Below are 21842 nucleotides of genomic sequence, written 5' to 3'. Positions count from 1 at the left end.
CGCTCCCTGGACCTCCGGCCGGACCGAGACCGCTCTCGACGCGGGGCCGACACCCGGAGCTCGAGCAGCTTGCGGGACCGCTCCCGCCTAGCTTTGCCAGTCAGAGCCCGGCAATCGACGCAGGCGTCGACGTCGTGGTCGGGGCCCAGGCACCGGAGACAGAGTCGGTGATGGTCCGTGACCGACATCGTGCGGTCACAACCGTCACAATTCTTGAAACCGGGCATCCTTACCAGGCACAAAGATAGTAAATAACTAGAGAAAACTTGGTCAAAGACCGGGTACCGCTCTTCAGATCTGCGTCCACTGGCGCGGAAAAAAGAAGAACTGACGTCAGCGCGCGGAGGCGGCGTCTATATACTCCAGCGACGTCATCACGGCGCACGACGCCAACGACGGACGCGGAGCCGCAGGAGACGCCTGCAGACGACGCCTACCGACGCGCAAGGGTACTGCTACGCAAAAGTTTCCGGATCCAGACTGACGCCTGGGGATATTCTAAGGTAAGGAATCTAACACTAACGTGTTTCTTTCAGATATGCTAAAATAACGGAAAATAATCGCTGTTTTCTTTACTTCCCTCCACACATGGCGTTCTTGCTGTGAGACTTTTCCACGCTCATTCGGGAGGTAACATTCCGATTGATTGACATGGACACCAAAAACCTAGAGTGCACTTTGACCTACAGTCGAGAAATGCCCTGTGACTCTCTGACACACATTACTGTAGTTGCCAAGTGAAAACGGATGGGACTGTATTAAGGACAGCAAACCCCGTTCACCTGTTTCCACTCCAGAGGCGGAGAGCCGTGCACTGCTTCGAGATAATCATGTGCAGCGGAGACTTGGGGACAAGTGTAACGAGCATTAGCAGCATATTGCGCCGGACAGTGGGAGGGGGGCGGGCAGGCACACGGACAGCGGGAGGGGGGAGCGGGCAGGCACACGGACAGCGGGAGGGGGGGGCGGGCAGGCACACGGACAGCGGGAGGGGGGGGCGGGCAGGCACACGGACAGCGGGAGGGGGGGGCGGGCAGGCACACGGACAGCGGGAGGGGGGCGGGCAGGCACACGGACAGCGGGAGGGGGGAGGGAACGGCAAGAAAGGCACTCACCTGGCCTTCCTCCGGCGGCGGTCGGCCACGGAATGAAGAAATTTAACCTCGACGTCGGAAAAAATAAACCCCGCCCACGGCCGCGATGACGATGCAGAGGGAAGAAATCGCGGGAACGCCCCGAATCTGGTCCGGCCTTGACGGACAGATCCGGCTTCCAATGGCTATGGAGCTAGCCAATGGGAGCCGGGGGACGTTCCTATATCCCATATTGTAATCATTAGATTTCGCCTGCGCGAACTGCTTGCGCAGTAACGCCAGGCGAAACCTAAAAATGTTTTTTTAAGTAGGGTAAGTATTAGGGAATCAGGATAAAATGATGGCTCTCATGTGAGTGCAAGTAGAACAGGAGAAAGTCAAACAAGCGTATGATGCAAAGTAGAAGGTTAAAGAACCTTTGTTTGAGGTTGGAGATTGGGTAAGAGTAAGATAACCTGGCATTGTGGGTAAGTGTGCACCTAAATTTGGTAAAGCTATGAGGGTAGTCAAAATTTACAAAAAATAGTGAGGTTACTAAGTATGGTAAGGTGTGGAATGTGAGGAGACTAGCAAAGTGAAAAAGTAATGGGAGTGATTCTAGTGACCAGAATGAAAGACATCATTTTGTGAAGATCAGTACATTTACCAAGGTTATGCATGATTGCCAGCTCAAATGGTTGAGGTACTAGATTCTAATCTTGCACACTCTCAGGAGGTTCAGGAAACAAAGAGAAAAATGATATTGTTGACTCTGTGGCTTCCAGGTTTAAGGAAGTTTACTGCAACAGGCGTCAGCCTGTGAGATATAAAGATTTTGCATAATTTTATGTGCTCTGTACATGTTGTATTGTATGTTTTCCATTTCTGGGGGAGATATGTTATATTTTGGGGTATATACTTACTTTTATACTATTTAGTTGTTTTGGTGGTCACACAGTACTTGTTTGCATGATGAACTCTATAACTTAAAGCTATGATTCATCAAGGTTCTGTAAGATTCTGTACTAGCTGGCATTTTACTGTTGGTGATTGTACTGTGCTGCCTCAATAAACTTTATATCTGCATATAGGAGTATTCACATCTTTACAGAGGATCCATCCAAAGACAGAGTGGGTCCTGCTAAGCTGATCTGTATTTCTTTTGCACTCTGGAAGGAGCTGGTTTACCGGAGACTGGTTCTAGGAATACCTCGAGTGCCTGTTTTAAGAGTACTCTGTATTGCGGTGAAGTGCCACAGAAGAATTACTCAAGTGGGCATCATAACTACTTATTATGGAATACTTAACTTGTTAGCTTGTCTGATGACAGCCTCCTGGGATGTGTTTGTATCAGCAACAGAAGGGATTCTTTCAGGGACAGAATTCACCAGGGTACGAAAATACCTTCATTTTTCCAGAAAATGTCGAAGGTGAGCGTGTTTTAGAAGTGTCTGTATTTAGAAGAATGCCTGGAGGAGGCATCAATGCCTTTAACTATATGAACAGTGTAGTGGACTCAATCTTGCACTAAATGTATAATGAGACCTGGAATGAGGTGAAAGTGTCCTATATCTCTCTGAAAAATAGTTACAGGTGCCAAGGATTTCACATAAGAAAACCACCATATGAACATAATAAGACCCTTCATTTCTCAAGAGAAATGTTGCCACTTCAGCCTAGGGATAATCACATCTGGGCCAAGGGCATGTTGGCCAGGAGAGTCAATTTAACGCTATTACAGTCCCACTGCCTACTCTTAAATCCCCCCGGCCCCACTACTTCAAAAACATTTTTTTTAAATGGTCTTGAGAGCTAGTAAATTTGGCCAATACCAGCAAGATCAAAGTGGCTACATACGTAAATGAGAGTATCCAAATCGGCTAATTTACATGAAATTAAGTAATCACTGCAGGTAAACCAGCTTACTTGCGTGAAAAAATAGCTATTGCAGGAGGATTCAGGCCAAATAGAAATTATTTTTTGTCTGTTGGTAGGAATGCCAAACGTAAGAAAAACAAACTTGTAATTCAAGTATTCTCCATTATGGAGCCCAAAATAACAAACGCTTAGACACTATCCATTAAACTCTATCCAATCCTGCTAATGTTCAGAAAAGGACTTCAACACTTTAGTCTGTTCATGGAAGTGCTTTTCTTTTTGCACATATTTTGACTTTGGTAATTATCTTTCTATAGTTACAAAAGGAGGCATGGCAACCAAGTGCCTTTATACACATTTGTTATACTAGGCAGATGCATTGAAATTCTTTGCTGCAAGGGTTTTTAACCTTACTTCTTTTAAAACTGTTCTTTAAAATTGTTGTTACCCCTGCCATTCGCCGCGCTGACTCCCCGGTCAACCGCAGCAAATTCATGCTGTTTGTGTGGAGGGAGGAATAGCGCTTGCACTTCCTGGTTGTTCCTCGGCGGGCGGCCATCTTTCGAGGGTGACGGTCTAGTCTCCCCTCCCTCCCTGACTATTTAGGGCTCTGCACTCACGCGCTAGAGTAGATTGATTAATAACATTGTAGCGCTAGTGTGTGCATTGAAATTCTTTGCTGCAAGGGTTTTTAACCTGACTTCTTTTAAAACTGTTCTTTAAAATTGTTGTTACCTCTGCGTTTCGCCGCGCTGACTCCCCGGTCCACCGCAGCAAATTCATGCTGTTTGTGTGGAGGGAGGAATAGCGCTTGCACTTCCTGGTTGTTCCTCGGCGGGCGGCCATCTTTCGAGGGTGACTGTCTAGTCTCCCCTCACCTCCCAATCTACATAATTCCAGTTCACTCGCGCAGCGGTGACGCGCAGCGGGAGCGCCATAGACACGCCGAAGAGGCGCCAAAGAGAAGCCAGTCTGCGCCAGTCCGCGTCCAGACGCTTCCAGCTTTATGCCTGTGCCGACATCATGGTAGGAAATCGCCTCACTTATAGTTTCTCCTCCCTTCGCTCCCTACGACCCTCCACTAACCCTCTATGCCTTCACTCGATCCTCCCTATTAATACAAGGTCCCACTGTAAATCGTGTGATTGGAGTATGTCTCCCTCATACATCGAGAAACTACACTCCTTACACACATGGAGAATGTTTCTCCTTAACTGTCGGTCTCTACCGAAACATCACACTGAATTGTCCATGTTGATAGAAGAGCTCAATCCCAAGGCGCTCTTCTTGACAGAAACATGGCTTCAGCTAGAAAGTGACCCGACCACAGTGTGGGCCACTCCCCAAGGTTACACTCTCAAACGTCTGGATCGCCAGACAGGCAGAGGCGGTGGACTGGCCATCATTTATAGAGATAGCTATAAATGCCGCATCACCTCATCCACCACACTAGCCTGTGAGAGCTTACACTTTACTTTGAAATTCTCTCCTACCACCACTTTTTCTTTCATCTTATCCTATCGACCACCTGGCGCTCTTAACAATTTTGGCTCTAACATGACAGACATTGCCGCCAATGCTGTGCTCACCTCGGCAAATTTTACATTGCTGGGCGATTTTAACCTGCATCTGGACGACCCTCGTGATATATCAGCCAATAGTCTTCGTTCCAACCTTCAGGCTATTGACCTATGCCAAAAGGGCTTTCTTGCGACACACATCAAGGGACACCTCTTAGACCACATCTATAGTAACATAGACAGTCTAACGGTTGAGACTCCTATTCCACTACCCTGGACTGATCATTTTTTAATACCCTTTACATGGTCCATAAGTCCCCCCTCCACCCCTCAAAATCTCAATAAGCATTGGGGAAGGAAATGGGCCTCGCTTTCGCTCCCTGACTGGGAACTGGCTCTCACCAAACACCCACCTCAGAGGGCGACCAATCCTAACACCGCCACGACTAATTTTGATAACTGGATCTCCAGCACCCTTGATCAAGTTCTCCTGAGGAACCCCTTGAAATCAATAACAAGACCCAAAGTCGCTCCGTGGTACACGCCCGCCCTTAGAACAATGAAGCAAGCCTGCCGCAAACTTGAGAGCTTGGAGGCAGGACTGCTCATAACATAGGAAGGCTGAGTACAGAGCCGCAATAAAGCTCTACAAAAATGAAATAAAAGCTGCACAATCCCACTTTTATGATTCGAAAATTAATCTGGCCGTTAACGCCCCTAAGGAAATCTTCAAAATAGTTAAATCCCTAATCTCTCCCTCCCCTGAGCGTCCGTCATTAGACGGCGCACAAACCCACTGTAACGACCTTGCCACTTTGTTTTCCCAGAAAATTCAGGCTATCTATTCCTCATTTACCACTGGCAATGATGACATAGAACTTACCACCCCTACAGCCTCCGACTATCCCGCCCCCTGTCTGCTCGACAAATTTCCTCTCCTCGACCCCACTACATTAGATAGGCTGATTCCTAAGATCACCTCGGGATCTCCCAACGACCAAGCACCCCCTCAGACTCTCATTAAGGTCATTGACGTCATTCGTCCGGTCATTCTGGATGTCCTTAATGCTTCCATCACTTCTAAATCCGTCCCATCCCCATGGAAGTGAGCGATGGTTAAAGCTTTATTGAAAAAGCCCACATTGGACCAGAACAACTTGGCCAACTATCGCCCTATCTCTTTACTTCCATGGATGAGTAAACTGCTCGAGAGGCACGTTTACAACATCTTAGTGGACTATTTAGAGTCAAACAGTCTGCTCCGTGCCTCTCAGACAGGGTTCCGCCCTCAGCACGGAACTGAAACTGCTCTTTTAGCGGTGACGGAAGAAGCTAGAGCTGTGCTGGACCGGGGAGGAAAGGCCGCCATAATATTACTTGACCTCAGTGCCGCGTTCGACACGGTCAACCATGCCACATTATTACAGCGACTGAATGGCTTGGGCGTGTCGGGCACGGCCCTGGAATGGCTAACCTTCTTCCTGGATGAACAATTCTTCCAGGTGTTTGAGGGCGAGACAGTCTCCCCCAAGCATCCACTTAGCTGTGGGGTGCCCCAGGGCTCCTCCCTAAGCCCCACTCTTTTTAACGCCTATATGGAACCTCTAGAAAGGATAGTCAATCCCTTTGGTGTGCGCATTGTTACCTACGCCGACGACACCCATTTGGTGGTCTCTCTCGACCACTCTGAGGGATCGTCCACCACCTTAGGTCCCTGTCTAGAGGCTGTCGCCAGGTGGATGCAATCTTCCTGTCTTAAACTTAACGGGGAGAAAACAGACATTATGCTGTTGGGCAACCCTCCTCAGTCTGCCCTAGCATCCATCTGGCCCCCATGTCTTGGCCCGCCTCCCCTTCCCAAATCCCAGATAAAGAGCCTCGGAATCTGGCTGGACAAAGCGCTTGACTTTTCGGACCAAGCCACCAAAACTGCCTCTACATGTATTGGGCTGATGTAAATGCTTCGCAAAGTGCTCCCATTCCAGGCCAGGAGGATCATGGTCCAGGCCCTGATACTCTCCCGCCTGGATTATGGGAATGCCCTATACATAGGAGCCCCGGCAGCAGTGACCTATAGGCTCCAAGTTACGCAAAACTGTGCCGCCCAACTACTGTATAACATTCCCCGCTGGCAGTCAGCCAAAAAGCTCTGAAAGAACTTCACTGGCTCCTAGTAGCGGCCAGAGTGCAGTTCAAGGCCATGTGCATTGTGCACAAATCTTTTCATCGCACCAGCCCGGCAATTCTGCACCCCATAGCTACGCCTTATGCACTGTCCAGAGCCCTGCGCTCTAGTTCTTTACAGCTTGCAACTACTACTAAAATCAACAAAGCTCGCTGGGGCGGTCGCTCCTTTTCCCATACTGCGGCCTAGCTTTGGAACTCTCTGCCCCTTTCCCTTCGAGAGAACAATAACCGTATGTCCCTCAGAAAGGCCTTAAAAACGCACTTGTTCGCAAAAGCGTGTTGATCCACCCGGAGTCCGCCACAAGCAATCAGTCAAAAGCGCTGCGAGGCCTCCGGGTAGTTACGCGCTATATAAGTGCAATTTTTCATTTCAGGCACACAAGACTCTAATTTTAACAGCTTTGTGAATAATTTTTTAGAAGAGCACCAAGGGAGAGCGTACATATAAGGTAGGAAAAGGAAAATGCAGGGACACAATATTGACGTTTTTCAGGAACATCTCTGACTTAAGCAAGGAATTCTGAAATCTATCACCCTAGCAAGGATAGAATGTTGTTGAAATGTGCTTCTAAATATAATGAATAAATACTCTGGAGAAGGCAAGTCACATATTAACCATTTCAAATACTTACGCTTCATGTCCATGTTTCGTGTCTTGTACACAAAGTATGTATATATTTGTGTTGTGCGGATGAGAATTTGATCTCCACTGTAGCGAATAGATCGGTACCACCAGGATCCCTGAAAAAGTAGACTATAAATTAGTGTAATTCACTAACCACTTTTCACTAAAAATAAATAAACAGTGAGGATGAACTGCTTCAACAATGTCCCTGTTGGTAGAAATCCTTTATTTAATCATCAATAGTCTGTACTTTTCATATGCAATCTAACATCAGAGGGAAAGACCAGCAAAACTTTTATTGAAATATAAAAATGATCGCTGTGCGAGAGGAGATACTCGATTACAAGATGGTGTGACCCTTTGGATGAGAAGAAATAATGCAAGAAGGGAAATGAACATGATGCAATTAAGCTAACAGTAACTTCAAGATCACCCAAGCTATCACATAATTGCACATGTACATATGCTGTTATTGTCTTCAAATGGATGACAACCATACCAGAAAACATTCAGCTAATTGAAGATCTATTGTTCGAATCTTAATGCAGCATTCTGTTTAGACCTGAAGTTTTCCTAAGCATGATTCAAAGTTGCTTTAAAAGTTCTGGAGAAAAAACACTATTTTAGCAGAAACGCCATCAGCGCTCTCTCCTTTCTTTTTCAGCGCCCGTATTGCTGGTATGGGTGCCTACCATCATAATATCACTAACTCTAATTCCATCTCACTCCTTATGAACTGGAATATAAAATGTACAGCAGCATATTTAGATCTGGGGCCCACAAACTGTATAATCGAGTAATCAAGCTCATCCTGTGAACAACACAAATCAAGCGAGTCTAGGATTGAGTTCTGAATTATGGTCTTGATGTGCAAACTTTCATGACAAATTGTACTGTCTATGTTTGTTTCTCCCCCCCTTTTTAATTATAAAACTTTTTCATGTTATTGTTTTAATTCAGTTGACACTTTGTGCTTGCAATAATAGGTGTAGCATGAGAACTTACGAATTGTAGAGGAATTTTAGATGAACTGTGACTGTGATGATATTGTATAAGTTGTTTATGGAATTTGTTTTTAAATGTGTTACTTGCTTTGTTTTTAACATACAAATACATTTCAAATATTTTATATATAAAAATGTTCTGTTTATGATTGATTAGTAGTAGTGTCCAATACTAACATTTGGGCTCAATTTCTCAGTAATTTCGCCAAGGGAATTTTCTGATTTCACTGTTTACAAGTACCCTATTCTCCTGGTGTGTCAAGGGGTCTCTCTCAAATTTTTCTTACATTCAAAGTACGGTTCTGTCGAACTGTAGAGGTTTATAAATAAGGCCCCAGAAATAAAACATATTCTAGGGTGCATATTTAGACCTACCTAAACATTCCAGAATTCTCTGCTACTACATCAAGCTTGTTTGTCATATTTGCTGCAAATTATTACAGTTTTCTATAATGTTAAAGGTACAGCTGCTCTAGACACTCGGAAGGCTGTAATTACTCATTACACAATTGCCATTCAGAATTAGATCATAGTCTTGACATTAAGCAAGTCCATTTAACAAGTAATATATTATCAAATACAGCTTTAGTCAAATAGCAAATGCACGTTCTTTTTAAATGCAGAGACAGCTCTGCAATCAACAATAATGCAGCAGCATCATTAGAGAGGTGAGAGCAGCCGTTGCATTTTTGCAATTCAGTGACAGAAGAATGAACATTATCAAACTCAATCTCTGCTCCAAAATAGCCATTTTAAGGGTTACCATTTCATCCTAAAAATGAGCATTCAATCAGAGCAAGATGAGCTAATGAAACAATACATTATGAAAGCAGGTCTGCCAGAACTGACGCAGACGCATTCGATATGGGAGGTATTCCTTATTCTTCCTAAACGTCAATAAGTGTTACTCTGGCTGCAAAATGGCGAATTGCCTGATGCAGTTGCTTCCCCATGGAAATTGTATGAAGCATTTTACTCAATGATAGCTCTTGTATTGATTGAGGCTGTTCGTGGCAATTCTGAATGGCTCCCCCACATCTCAGCCTTAGAACATGGTTGAGATTTGAACATTAAAAAAGCATAAACACAATATGTAAAGCGACAGTCACCCGATGTGATTTTACTCCAGGAGACACACTTGTTGGGGAATGCCTGCAAGGCTCCGACCAGATGGGGCTTTCGGCTGGTGGCACACTCAGCGTTCGGTACTGGTTCTAGAGGAGTGGGCATAACGATGCGGAAAACCTTCCAGATTGCTATTGATCGCACATGGACATTTCAATTGTGTCGGATATATTTGATCTCTGGCCCCGAGAGACTTGCCACATGCCCATACACAAATCCTAAATTTCCTGGAAGCAATGGGACTCATCGATACATGGAGGGCGCGCCATCCTGTACAGCAGCAATACACATTTTACTCAGGTGCCCACCACAGCATATCTAGAATAGATATCATAACACCAGCAGATCAGTGAAGGGAGATACCTAGCTAGAGGAATATCAGATCATTCGCCTATCTGGGCCCTGATAGAAGTCGAGGAGCCACGGATCAGAATGGCTCCAATAAATCCTTGATATCTCAGGATACCCCTGATAAAGAAAAAAATTGTGAGAAAATAAACTTTACTTCAGTGAGAATGAAGACTCAGTTGATTCCGCACAGACCCCCATGGAAAGCCTTTAAAGCCATAATTCGAGGGTATGCGGTCTCCCTGATCACAGGCACCAAGAAAGAAAAACAGGCAGCACTAGTAAGGTTTGAAACAGATACTGGAATTGGAAAGTAAATTACGAGTAACTAACACAGACAAGGTTAGGCATACCCTGAAATAAAAAGCAAAGAATATGTGACCAGAGTCATGGATGCTGCCAAAGCACAATACAGGGTAACACTCAGTAGAATCTACATGATTGGGGACAAGGTCGGGGAGCTATTAGCCTGGCTGGACCGCAGAGAGCAAGCCAACAGAGTTGTGGTAGAATTTATGGATGAATTTAATATTTTTGATAATTTGAAATTATACACACTGAGCCGCAAGAGATTGCAAACGCATTTGGCGACTACTTTGGCCGGATCTATAAATCCCAAACGACTTATACGGGAGAAGACGTGAATGCATTACTGAAAGACATCTCCCTACCCTTGCTCTCTGATGAAGACAGGGACGGACTAGATCTGGATTTAGAAACTCCTGAGGATGAAAAAGCTATAGAAGATTTGAGGGCTGGCAAAGCAATGGGCCCTTATGGCTTGCCTTTCGAATTGTACAAACTCAACCAGGCAAACTTGCGCCTTATCGGACAGCAATGTTTCAGGAGAGCCGAGAGGTGGAAACACTTCCAGTAGATCAGAGGTTAGCAACCATAGTATTTATTCACAAAAACGTAAAACCCAAGAACAAATGCACCTCATATAGACAGATATCCCTACCTAATGCAAAAGTCAAAATCCTTGCGTAAATACTGGCCTTCTGCTTATTACAAGTTATAACCAAATTGGTGCACAGGGACCAGTCTGGCTTTATGCCAACCAGGAATACTTCTCTCAACTTATGGCGACTTCACAGAGTGATGGATCGTGTGCACACAATACAAGAAGACGCAGTGGTGGTATCCCTAGATGCCGCCATGGCGTTCGCCACAACTGAATGGCCCTACACGTTTTCAGTGTTAAGGAAATTCGGGTTTGAACCAGGTTTTTTGAGCTGGGTTCAGATATTGTATAAAAACCCACTGGCACAAGTAGTGCTCAACAACCGAAGGTCCCCAGTGTTTGCACTCAGGAGAGGAACCAGACAGGGATGCCCCCTTTCCCCATTGCTCTTTACCCTGATGTTGGAGCTGTTAGCAATGTGGATAAGAAAAGACCCTATCATTAGAGGCCGGGGGGGGGCAAGATCGTATATCGTTATAAGCGGACGATATACTGTTGTTATTTGGCTTCGCCCGGTGCTTCCCTGAATAGGGCAATGCAAATTTTTATAACATTTGGGAAGTCCTCTGGCTATAGTATAAATTGGTCCAAATCGGTTATCTATGTTCTGTGTGGTAAAACACCTGCACTGCCCCTGGGTATCAATATTAGTGAAGCCAACTTAGGATTTAAGTATCTGGAGATCTATGTCTCTAAAGATCCATCCCATTTTTATGAACCAAATCTCTTGCCCCTGATACAACGAATAAGCTTGGATGTCAGACATTGGAAATCTCTCCCTCTGTCCCTGTTGGTACATGCAGCATCATTCAAAATTATGGCCATACCACGCTATATATATGTATTGCAAAACTCTCCTCACCCAGTTGGGGCAGATTTTAAATCCATAGAGGGTGCCCAAAGAGCTATCCTTTCAGAAACTCACATGAGGGTGGTATGATGGGTGAATTGCACTCCCTGATATCCAAAGATACTATTGGGCTGTGCAGCTCACTGCAATTATTCAGTGCATTTATAGGCCCTCAGGGGACCCAGGATATCAAATGGACAGGTGGCTGCTCCCAAGGGGGGGATTTTACAAGGACATTATACACCAACCCCACTAAATTTAACCAGACGGGCCCCACAATGCATGCGGGGCAGATGTGGCAGGTGTCTATTAAGAACATGGCTTGGGAGGGTAAAATAAAACACGCTCACCTCACTAGGACGAGCAGGTCCATGGCAATCTCAGACACACTAAGGGCTTTGACCAATGGAACTTGATCGGCATTTCTAAGGTTGGAGATCTGTGGAAGGCGGGAGAGGTAGTCACCTTTACCCAATTGCAAGCGGAGTACGAACTCGCCAACACAGTTTCAGATATATGCAGATCAAACGCACTACAGGCGGCTATAGCAAAGGGAGAGACGCCACCAGAATCCTCCCCCGTTAGAAAACAGAATCCTAGACGAGTACATGCCAGAGAAATGCATTACTTTGACTTACAAGAAACTAATTAATAACCTGTCTGATCCCCTCCTCCGACTTCAATCTAGGTGGAAGCATGATGTGGCGGGGCTAGAGGATGAGGAATGGCTCGAGGCGCTGGCTTCCCCCAAGGTAGCCCCAAGGTAGCTATCTCTTCAAGGCTGAGACTGGTACAATTGAAAGTGCTCCACAGGATCTATCTTGCGGGCCCTGCAATGGTAAAGATGGGCTATAGAATGGAACCAAGTTGCATGAGAAGATGTCGGCAGGAGGGTACCTTCGTGCATATACTATGGGAGTGTACATATATACAGATGTACCGGTCTGAGGTTACAAAGTGTATGGCAAAAGTGATGGGGTGTGAGATAGATTACAGTATAAAGATGTGCCTCCTGAATATATGGGGCCCTACCGACCTAAACACCAAAGAGAGACTATCGGTGACTGAGTATGATACTTGCAAAACTGAATGTTGCTAGACTGAGGGATGCACAGGAGCCACCGTCCTTAACAGCATGGGAGAGAGATATGGATTGGTGCATGTTGACAGAGGACAGTATATGAATCTAGAGGTTGTCCCAACAAGTGGTCACAGATTTGGGAAAAGTGGAACAATTACAGGGGAGGTACACGCGAGCCCCCGCAGCAGAGAAAGGGGCAAGGCCCGGAAAAGAATAAGTGAAAAACTTGTGAATGGATTACTGCCATGGTATGAACAGGCTCTGTGATCTATGAGAAATGTTAACAGAAATGGTGCACCCTTGGTCACTAATGTTTGTAAAGTGTGTGCTCAGTGTAAAACCTGTCATCAAGAAAAATAGTTATAAAAAAATATAAGCAAGAACAAAATCTCACTACTTCCAACGAGTAATAGGCAGATATATTAAATTAATGTTGATACAAAAATTTAACCAACTGTCCATGAACAAGTTCATCCTGCCCATAAGATCTTTGGGGACACATGTTTGTATTAGGATGCACTACCGCCACCCTCACAAACACTGCAGACGGTTACTTTGGGCCAAGGTTCAGAATCAGCCTCATGGTTCAATACAGTTCAATGTTGAGAAAGCATTCAATCAAAGGGAGGTTTCTCTGGGTTGTAGCATCACGCATGTGTATCATGATCAACTGGATCAACAGACTATATACCAATCCACAGGCCAAAGAATAGATTGATTTTTCAAGTACTCCATTCACAACCTTCCAGGAGTACAAACGGGTGCTTACTGTTGAAAATACTTTATGTACTGTACGTGAAGTGCTGCATTGCACATCTATCTCTCCAGAGATACTCCATTAGCCACTCAACATCTTCACAGATGGTGTAGCAGCAATACTAATGTGAAAGCATTTAGCATTTCATTGCACTAAAAATGATTCAGGTAAAATTAAGTTAGGCTATTTTCTACTTACCACAACAACTGGAAGAATGACCATGAAGGCTAATCCATATACAAGGAGCACCTATTGTTAAAAGAAAAGTATGTAATATCAGTGTAATTACGATAAAGAGTGTGACCTCATTAATGGCAAAGGTGGCATTCAAAATCATAATGAAAACAGTGTAAACAAAACAATGTCTATAATATCATAGCACCTAGCAGTGAGAACCAGTGAAGAGTGATAATTCGAGAAAAACGAGGGAATTTAATTTGCTTATTAACCTATAGTGCAGAGTAGACAGTTTTAAGGGGGAGCACCGACCTTGTCCCAGAAACATAATATATCAAGAGATGTAAGAGACATGTTCTAAAGGTATACGTCATAAATTAAACAAAAAACATTTCATGCTTCAACTACAGACCTACCAACATAGAATTCTTTTGGTCAACAATCCAAGCAGGCAAGGCAATACCAAAGTTTATAGCTGCAAAGGATAAAATAAATAAAAATTAAGTCAGACATACAAGACGGTAACTAAAATTCACATTCTCACAAAAGACTGTGGCTAGTATATAGCTGAAATAAAACGATGTGATGGTCTGAAAAGTTGAATTATTCTCTCATGTCTGCTGAGGATTCAGCTTGCCGTTACCCAACTCAAAACAGCAAACAATTAAACATCTCATAAGCAAACCACATGCTACTCAAGGTTTGGCTGGCTTTAAATTTCAGTCCATTGACTATCAGACCTATGGTTATTTCCCGTAAGACACTCAATCCTAAGTCACTGTGTGCTGATCTGATGGACACCGCTCTGCAAATATTGTTTTCTAACCTGGTTTCCAGTTGCCAGTCTTGATGGTTGTGTGAGGTCAGATTTGTTCTTTTGACTTCACCCACTGATTTCAATTATAACATCAACCTTGATAATCAAACAATCTCACCACATAATGCCAGCAAATGTCATACATATTCTTCTTCTAACAAAAGAAAATTTTTCTTTTGTACACTCTCTCTCCCCACATTTTGTTGAGACCTTGACAGGTCCTGTGGTGGTACTCCTTTTAGTTTGTTTACTTCAAGGGGACCAGGAGTACTCCCCTCGACGCTGTGGAAATCCCTTACTCTCTCCTTGTTTTTGCACAGCAAATTTCATACCCCACTTCTCACTTCAATTATGTATGTGTCATTGGCTTTTTCTTCTAATATTTCCTTACTCATGAGTAGCAGAACTGCATAGTTTGCACAATCCGTCTTGTCAGGCACTTTGGACATAGACATACCCCTGCTGTTTATAGCAATTGATAGAAAAAACAATGAAAAGCAGATCAGATCTTTACAACACGTTACAGAAGAATTAGAAATGGCCAAATTTCCATAGCTACAGTTTCCATCAAGCAGAGGTTACATTTACGTTATAGTCATGACTACATCTCTTTACCGCGAATCAAACACTGCTTAGTTATGTCAGGACTATCTAATGCATTGTAGTGTGATCCCCTGCCACAACTGTAGCTGGCTTACTGGTGATATTAAAACAGATTAACACATATAGAAGTAGAACATTTAAGCCTGGTAATAGAGTGGTACCCCTCTACCTTATGCATCAGTCTGCTATGCTGTCCCCCGTTGAGATTGCTGTGCCTTTCGACACATATGTGAGCTGCACGGGCGGTGACATATATGGCTTATGATAGTGTCAGGGTATATCCTTATGCATTATATGGTCAGTAAGGGATAGTATGCAATGCCTGCGCATGGCAGGGTGAGGTCCGCACTGCAGTTGTCTCATGAAGAGTTATTAATCGCGCGGGCGCACTGATCTGCTTTTCATAGCAACAAATTATATTCATATAGAGTGTGGAGTGTTCTTACTAACTTGGTCTTTGGTTGTTTAAAGAACATGGGTTTATTTGAAGGTATGGCTTTTGGATAGCCTTTGCTTGTAATATTTGAAAAAACATCTTCAAGTATGAGGTGATTTAGGCTGGATTTGTGGATTGGTTCAAAAGTTTGTCACGTTAGCTGTTCCATCAGCCTGAGGTACCAGGTGAGGAGGAACTTACCTAGAGTAGAGGTATTCTCTTTGTCCCTACATAAAATCCTTTGATTACTTAGCGAACACTTTTTGGGCAGTAGCGGGGGACTCTTGTTACTCACCTCTGCTCCTACGCTACCCGCTGGTCGACAGTTCTCCCTCCCGCCGCCGCAGCCATCAATCTTCCGCGGCCGCTGTGTGGAGGGGGACTTCATTCCCCAGGACACCTTGCAGGCGGAAGTTGCCACCGCCAATCACGCGCCCGGAGGCGCTTTAAAACCGAGGGAAGCCCCGGCAAAGCGGGGGCTTTGCGAACACTTTTTGGGCAGTAGCGGGGGACTCCTGTTACTCACCTCTGTTTCTACGCTACTGCTGGTCGACAGTTCTCCCTCCCGCCGCCGCAGCCATCAATCTTCCGCGGCCACTGTGTGGAGGGGGACTTCATTCCCAGGACACCTTGCAGGCAGAAGTTGCCACCGCCAATCACGCGCCCAGAGGCGCTTTAAAACCGAGGGAAGCCATTGCATCGCGGGATCGCGCGCGGGCTAAGCCCGGGCAAAGGGCAGGCCGTCTGTGGCCGTTCGAGGCAGTCCCAAGGCAGGGCTGGGCCACAGCTTTTAGTTCTATTCTTTTTATCTGCTACCCTATAGTAAGGACTTGGTTATAGACATACTGAGTCTGTTTAAATTATTAGTGAATAAATTATTTTATTAATTTAGTCTGTGCAGTATTTATGTACTTGCCCTAATATAGGATCAATTCACGGCTTTGTGATATTGTGCAGGATTTTAATACTTTAGCTATAAGAGGGTCTATGTAATTGTTTTTGTCAACTTTGAATCTCGTCTGGGATTGTCCTATTTGTACCGTGTCTAATAATCATGACAGGTCGGAAGAACGTGACAAATGGGGGGTCTAGTATAGAATCGTATGGTAAAGGCAGTTAGTGCCATCAACGAGGAAATAGGAAGGGCGGAGAGACGAATCTCCCTGGGTACTAGTGGTTTGCCTGCAACCCCGGATAATCCGGGAACCCCCAATGAAACGGGGGATGATGCTACCTCGCCCAATTTTTTTTTACCAGAAATCACTAAGGGGGTTGAAGTACATAAGAGCCCAGAACTCCATACAGCCCAGAAACAAATAATTAATACAGATTTGCCTCCACCCAGGGCAAGAAGGGAATGTAAGAAAACACAGAGTAACCAAGGGTAATAAGAAAGTGCAGGAAAGTGAACACAATTGTACCAGTCACAGAAACAACTCATTTAGGGAACCCTAATGACTTACTTGTAATCCAGATTACTGATGTAATTACAGGGAGGATAGAAGCAGGTCTCAAACCCCTATATCCTAAGCTAGATTTAATCAATGAGGAAATAACTAGGCTAAAGGGGGATTTGACCACCCAAAATGAGAAACTAGATAAAGCCGTAATAGCCCTAAATGGAAAATGTGTGGCTATAGCGACGAACATACTACAAGAAGATACAACTGAGGGCATTATGGGAAATATGGCACCCCCAATTGTACCTAGACCAGCAGGGGGAATGCAAACCCAGAGTCCTGGTAATTGCAATAATGACAATGATTTATTAGAGGCTAACTCTAGAACGGGAGAAGGGAGCTTAGAGATGGGGCGGTATCGCTCAGTTAACCTGCCCCTGACTGGCCCATACGTAATAGTTAATACTAATGTACCCCCCCTTGGAGAGCAACAATAAGAGTCTCATGACTCACTTAAAAATAAAAGTATTAGTTGGCTAAGTCGTTACTGTGACTTCCCAACGACATTTGCAGACTAGATCCTTAGTACATGAAGAGTCAAATGGATAGGCCCATCGAGAAAAACCATAAAGGGAGATTGCATAATCATTAATTTTAAGAATAGACATTATGCAGGAATAACTCTGAACAGGTTAAACCTGGGACAATCAAAGGGGCATGGCACTTCATTATTACCCCTGGCGTTTTTCTATAAACACCATAGACAAATTCGCCTAGGTGGGATAACACAAGAACTGGATAGAACTAAGAGCAGTACTTGCCCGCAACAGGACAATAGGTTTAACTTGCCAGTCTCTAACAGGTATCAACCGTTTAGCAATTTAGATGAAATTGACTGACTGGATAAAAATTTGAATAATAAGAATACTGTAAGTGGGGATGGGAAGAGCTCTAGAAGTAGCCAGGAAATAGAGCCCGTCATTTTGGAACAAACCTGCCCGTTGGATAATGAGATTGCATTTGAGTTAGGCTTGGTAAGCACTGAACAGCCACTGTATATGGATTGTCGTCCTGGTATACCTGCAGGAAACGGTGGACTTAAACAGGAAAAAGGGGTCACAATAGCCTCCTGGAATATCGCTGGAATATCTAATAAGCAGGAAATGCTAGGATGGTCAGAGTTTCTTGACTCCAATAAGATTATATGTCTACAAGAGACCTGGTGTACAGGGTCAATTAATTTGAATGGTTTTACTTCTTATGAATTACCAGCATCAAGATCAGGACCGGGCAGAGCCAAGGGGGGGCTCGTTATTTTAATATCAACTTGTATCGACTTAATTGTAAAGAAGCACATTAACATTGGATGTCATTCTCAGGTTTTGTGGTTAAAACAAAATCATGTTAGAGACGTACTTTTAATTAATTTTTATAATAATGTGTTTGACAATACCCAGTTTAGTGTAGTCCTGGAATTAGAGAATGCTATCGCTAAGCTACATGAGGGGATGATGGTTGCGTTTGACAATGTCTGGGAGATTTCAATACCCCCACCTGTTTATTTTCCAACACCAGGGTTTGCGGTGTTAGAGATGATTTAGGAGATGATGGCATTCATTTCCCCCATAATTCCTATGGGGAAACGCTTAACAACTATATGGCAAATTATGACAGTCATCTTAACATGTGCAACAGATGAGAATGGAGAAAGGATCCCCACTTTTACGGGAAGAAACGCAAACACAATTATTGATCATGTTTTAGTATCTTGTAGTATTTCCCAAAAATGTATTACCCCACGGCTAGAAGATTATTTGCTTAGCGATCATAATTGTATAATTACAAAGCTAGAGATCTGGGACACTACTCATGAGAGTATACCGGTTATTGTGGATCATATTGCACCCATTAGGTCAAACGGGGTGAGAATGAAATGGAAAGGAGTGAACCTAGAAAAAACTATGGGAAATATAGTCAGAAATAGTTACCAAGAAATAATAGAGAAATTGGATGCTAGCAATTCACCATGGATGATTTTAACAAACTTCTGTAAAATAAATAATAATATCAGCACTATCCTAACAATAGCATCTAAAAAACATTGTGCAGGGGGTAAGGGCTCGTTTAACCATGCATGCACACACTCATTATGTTTGTTAAAAAAGGCCCTTGCAAGTTTACTCAGGGACCCGTTGATGGTAAAGCAACTTAGGATTGAATATAAAGAAGCTCTTAAATCTAGGAAAAGAGAATTGCAACAGGACGCCTGGGATAAGCTCAACCAGGCTGCAGATACTTCTGACACGCAGTTGTTCTGGGCAACTGTAAATTCCCCTTTCCTAAAGAATGAATCCCAGCCTGAATTATCATCCAATGTAAACAGTGAGGCATGGGTAACTCACTTATCGAGTATTTTTAAAACCGAGGTTGCCAATAATCTAACTGATTTAGCCAATTGGCCAATCTTACCTCTTGACATTACCCTTGATGAAGTAGCACAAGGCATCAAGAATAGTAAGGGGGGAAAAGCCGCAGGCCCAGATGGAGTGCCTATAGATGTCTATAAGTCATTGCCAGCTCTCTGGGTACCTTTTTAAAATATTGTATTTAACACAGCAGTAACGGAAGGCCCACCGGATTCATGGGGAGAATCAACTATAATACCGATATATAAAAAGGTGGTGAAATCGGATCCTAAAAATTATAGACCGATTTCACTGTGATTCCTCAGTAAAAATAATGAGCAGGATCCTATTAGTGAGATTGGAGGAATGGGCTGAGGACAATAGGATTTTAGCAGATTGTCAATATGGATTTAGAAAAGGCAGAGGCACCCTGGAACAATGTACAATTTAGATTTGATCATCATTGGGAAATATACTTGTGCTAAATAGGGGTCTCTTTATTTATGTTTCACTGATCTTAGCAGCGCTTTTGATTTAATGGACCACTCCATTTTATGGTCAACTCTACTGGACCTTGGTGCCCCGGAACCTATAATCTTCTTCCTGGCAAGGCTTTATGAAAGGCTTTTTACATCTGTCCGGTATGGCCAGGGAGGAGGATGTACTCCCAAGTTCAGGGTAAGATGCGGCATCCGCCAGGGTTGTGTTCTGGCCCCATTATTATTTACACTCTTTATTAATGGGGTAGACTCAACCCTTAAACGGGTTTTGTCGGATGCAAGGTAAATGGAATAGATGTTCCAGTGCTGCTATACGCGTATGACGCGGTACCATTATCTAGAACCCCATTAGGGCTCCAGCGTCTCAATTAATTTGTTGATTTTAGGTCTAGGAGGAAAATGGTGATCAATAAAAGTAAAACATATGTTACGGTTTGTGGCAAATAAAGGAATTTATGTAAACCTTTTTACATAGAAGGACAGAAAATTGAAACAGTTGATAAGTTCTGTTATCTAGGGGTAACTTTTGCCGGGAACGGCACTTGGTCAAATGAAAAACTAAATGTACAAGCAAAAATGGCCAAAAGTTGCCATGGTATTTCTAAATTTGCAGCAAATCTGGGGGACCGCCGAATCAAGGACATGCTACATATATATCTTGCTAAAAGCGCATCCATCGCACTATATGGTGCGGGGATGTGGGGTCACGGCTGTAACAAGCAATTACAAATAAATGAAAATAAGTTTTTAAAAAATCTGCTTTGCCTTCCCAGTTTGGTATCAACAGAGCTTCTTCATAGGGAACTAGGTATCAGTTATTTGTCAGATAAACTAGCACTTAGACCCCTAATGTCCTGGAGACTAATCTGGAGTAAAGAAGAAACACCTTTTAATAGAGTAATTATCCAAGATTGCCTCCGGTTGGACAACTGGTATAAGATCCCCTGGCTGAAATATGTTGTACAATGTTTATTGACCTCTTTAAAGTAAATATAAAAGATGACCCTGAGACAACACCAGATCTGACAAAATTAGAAATGAAGAACCTATTTTTATCTAACAGAACTATGGCGAATAGTAGTGACAATGAACAGCTAAAAACCTGTCATTACTATTCTAGCTATTAAGATGCTGTTGGGTTCCAACCATACTTGAGTTTTGTTACTAGAGCATCCCACAGATATGTCCTAACCAGGGTGAGATTTGGGCTTGCGCACCACCTGGTCGCATTCCCTAAGATCAAAGAATATCCAACTCCCCCCTGCCCGTGTGATGGCCACACCAAACAGAGCACCTTGCACTTCCTCCTAGTCTGTGAATTGTATAAACATTTTCGTATAGCCTTTTTAAAACCGTTATTTTTTAAATATTGCATATTCACCACTGATGCTGCTATGATGCTGATTGTCTCAATGAATTAATTAGATGTTTGCTTCTTTACTGCAACGTTTCTGCTCAAATCTATTGAAGCTGGGAAAAGTATGATGTTTTAAATTTACTCCTTATCGATGACTTTTTATGATCCTTTTTTAAAAAAGAATGTAATGAGAATTGATTTTGATGATGTATGTATATGCTTTTATGGTTATTTTTAATGACTCGAATAAAGCTTTTTTTTTATTGAATTGATTACTGAGTATATGAACAGGCCAGAGCATACCGTGCCCCTTGTGTATGCCACTATAGCTGACAAATAGGGAATTCCATCATTTTGACGGATTTAAAAAATGAAGGAAGTCATCTTGCTAAAATCAATCTGACAATACCTCATTCAACAGAAATTAAAAAATTACAAAATACCTTTTTCCATGATAATAGAACGCTGTCATAGAATGGTAAATGCCCAATAAAACGAAATTAAAGAAAAGTTCATAGTCTTTCTTTTAGGTCTACTGTGGCCAGACAGTTAAAAAAGGGAGAACAAAGCAGGAAGACTGATCACAGGTAGACAAAGCTAAAAGGGAAAAGGGGATGGGTATAGAGGTTGGGGGAGACATGGGTGGATAGAGAAAATTGTTAGAAGGAAACAGGCAGAAAAAAGAGGTAGTAAAGCTGGAGTGGGCAGCAGTAGGGCTATTAAAGACAGGAAAAT

At 43.4% G+C, this 21842-nt stretch overlaps 1 protein-coding gene across 1 annotated transcript in view; it reads right to left on the bottom strand.

The window, feature by feature from the left end:
- The window catches only part of SEC63 (SEC63 protein translocation regulator), a 611233-nt gene that overhangs the window by 348287 nt on the left and 241104 nt on the right, over positions 1-21842 (bottom strand). Inside the window, exons 6-8 of the mRNA XM_086926685.1 lie at positions 14006-14064; positions 13611-13661; positions 7291-7399 (exon numbers count right to left, since the gene is read on the bottom strand). Coding sequence (XP_086782811.1) covers positions 7291-7399; positions 13611-13661; positions 14006-14064 — 219 coding nt within the window. The remainder of the gene's footprint in view (positions 1-7290; positions 7400-13610; positions 13662-14005; positions 14065-21842) is intronic.

Source organism: Lissotriton vulgaris, chromosome 6, assembly GCF_964263255.1.
Source record: "Lissotriton vulgaris chromosome 6, aLisVul1.2, whole genome shotgun sequence".
Lineage (NCBI taxonomy): Eukaryota > Metazoa > Chordata > Amphibia > Caudata > Salamandridae > Lissotriton > Lissotriton vulgaris.
The sequence above is the reverse complement of the archived record's forward strand: the minus strand, read 5'-3'. Positions and strand labels throughout refer to the sequence as shown.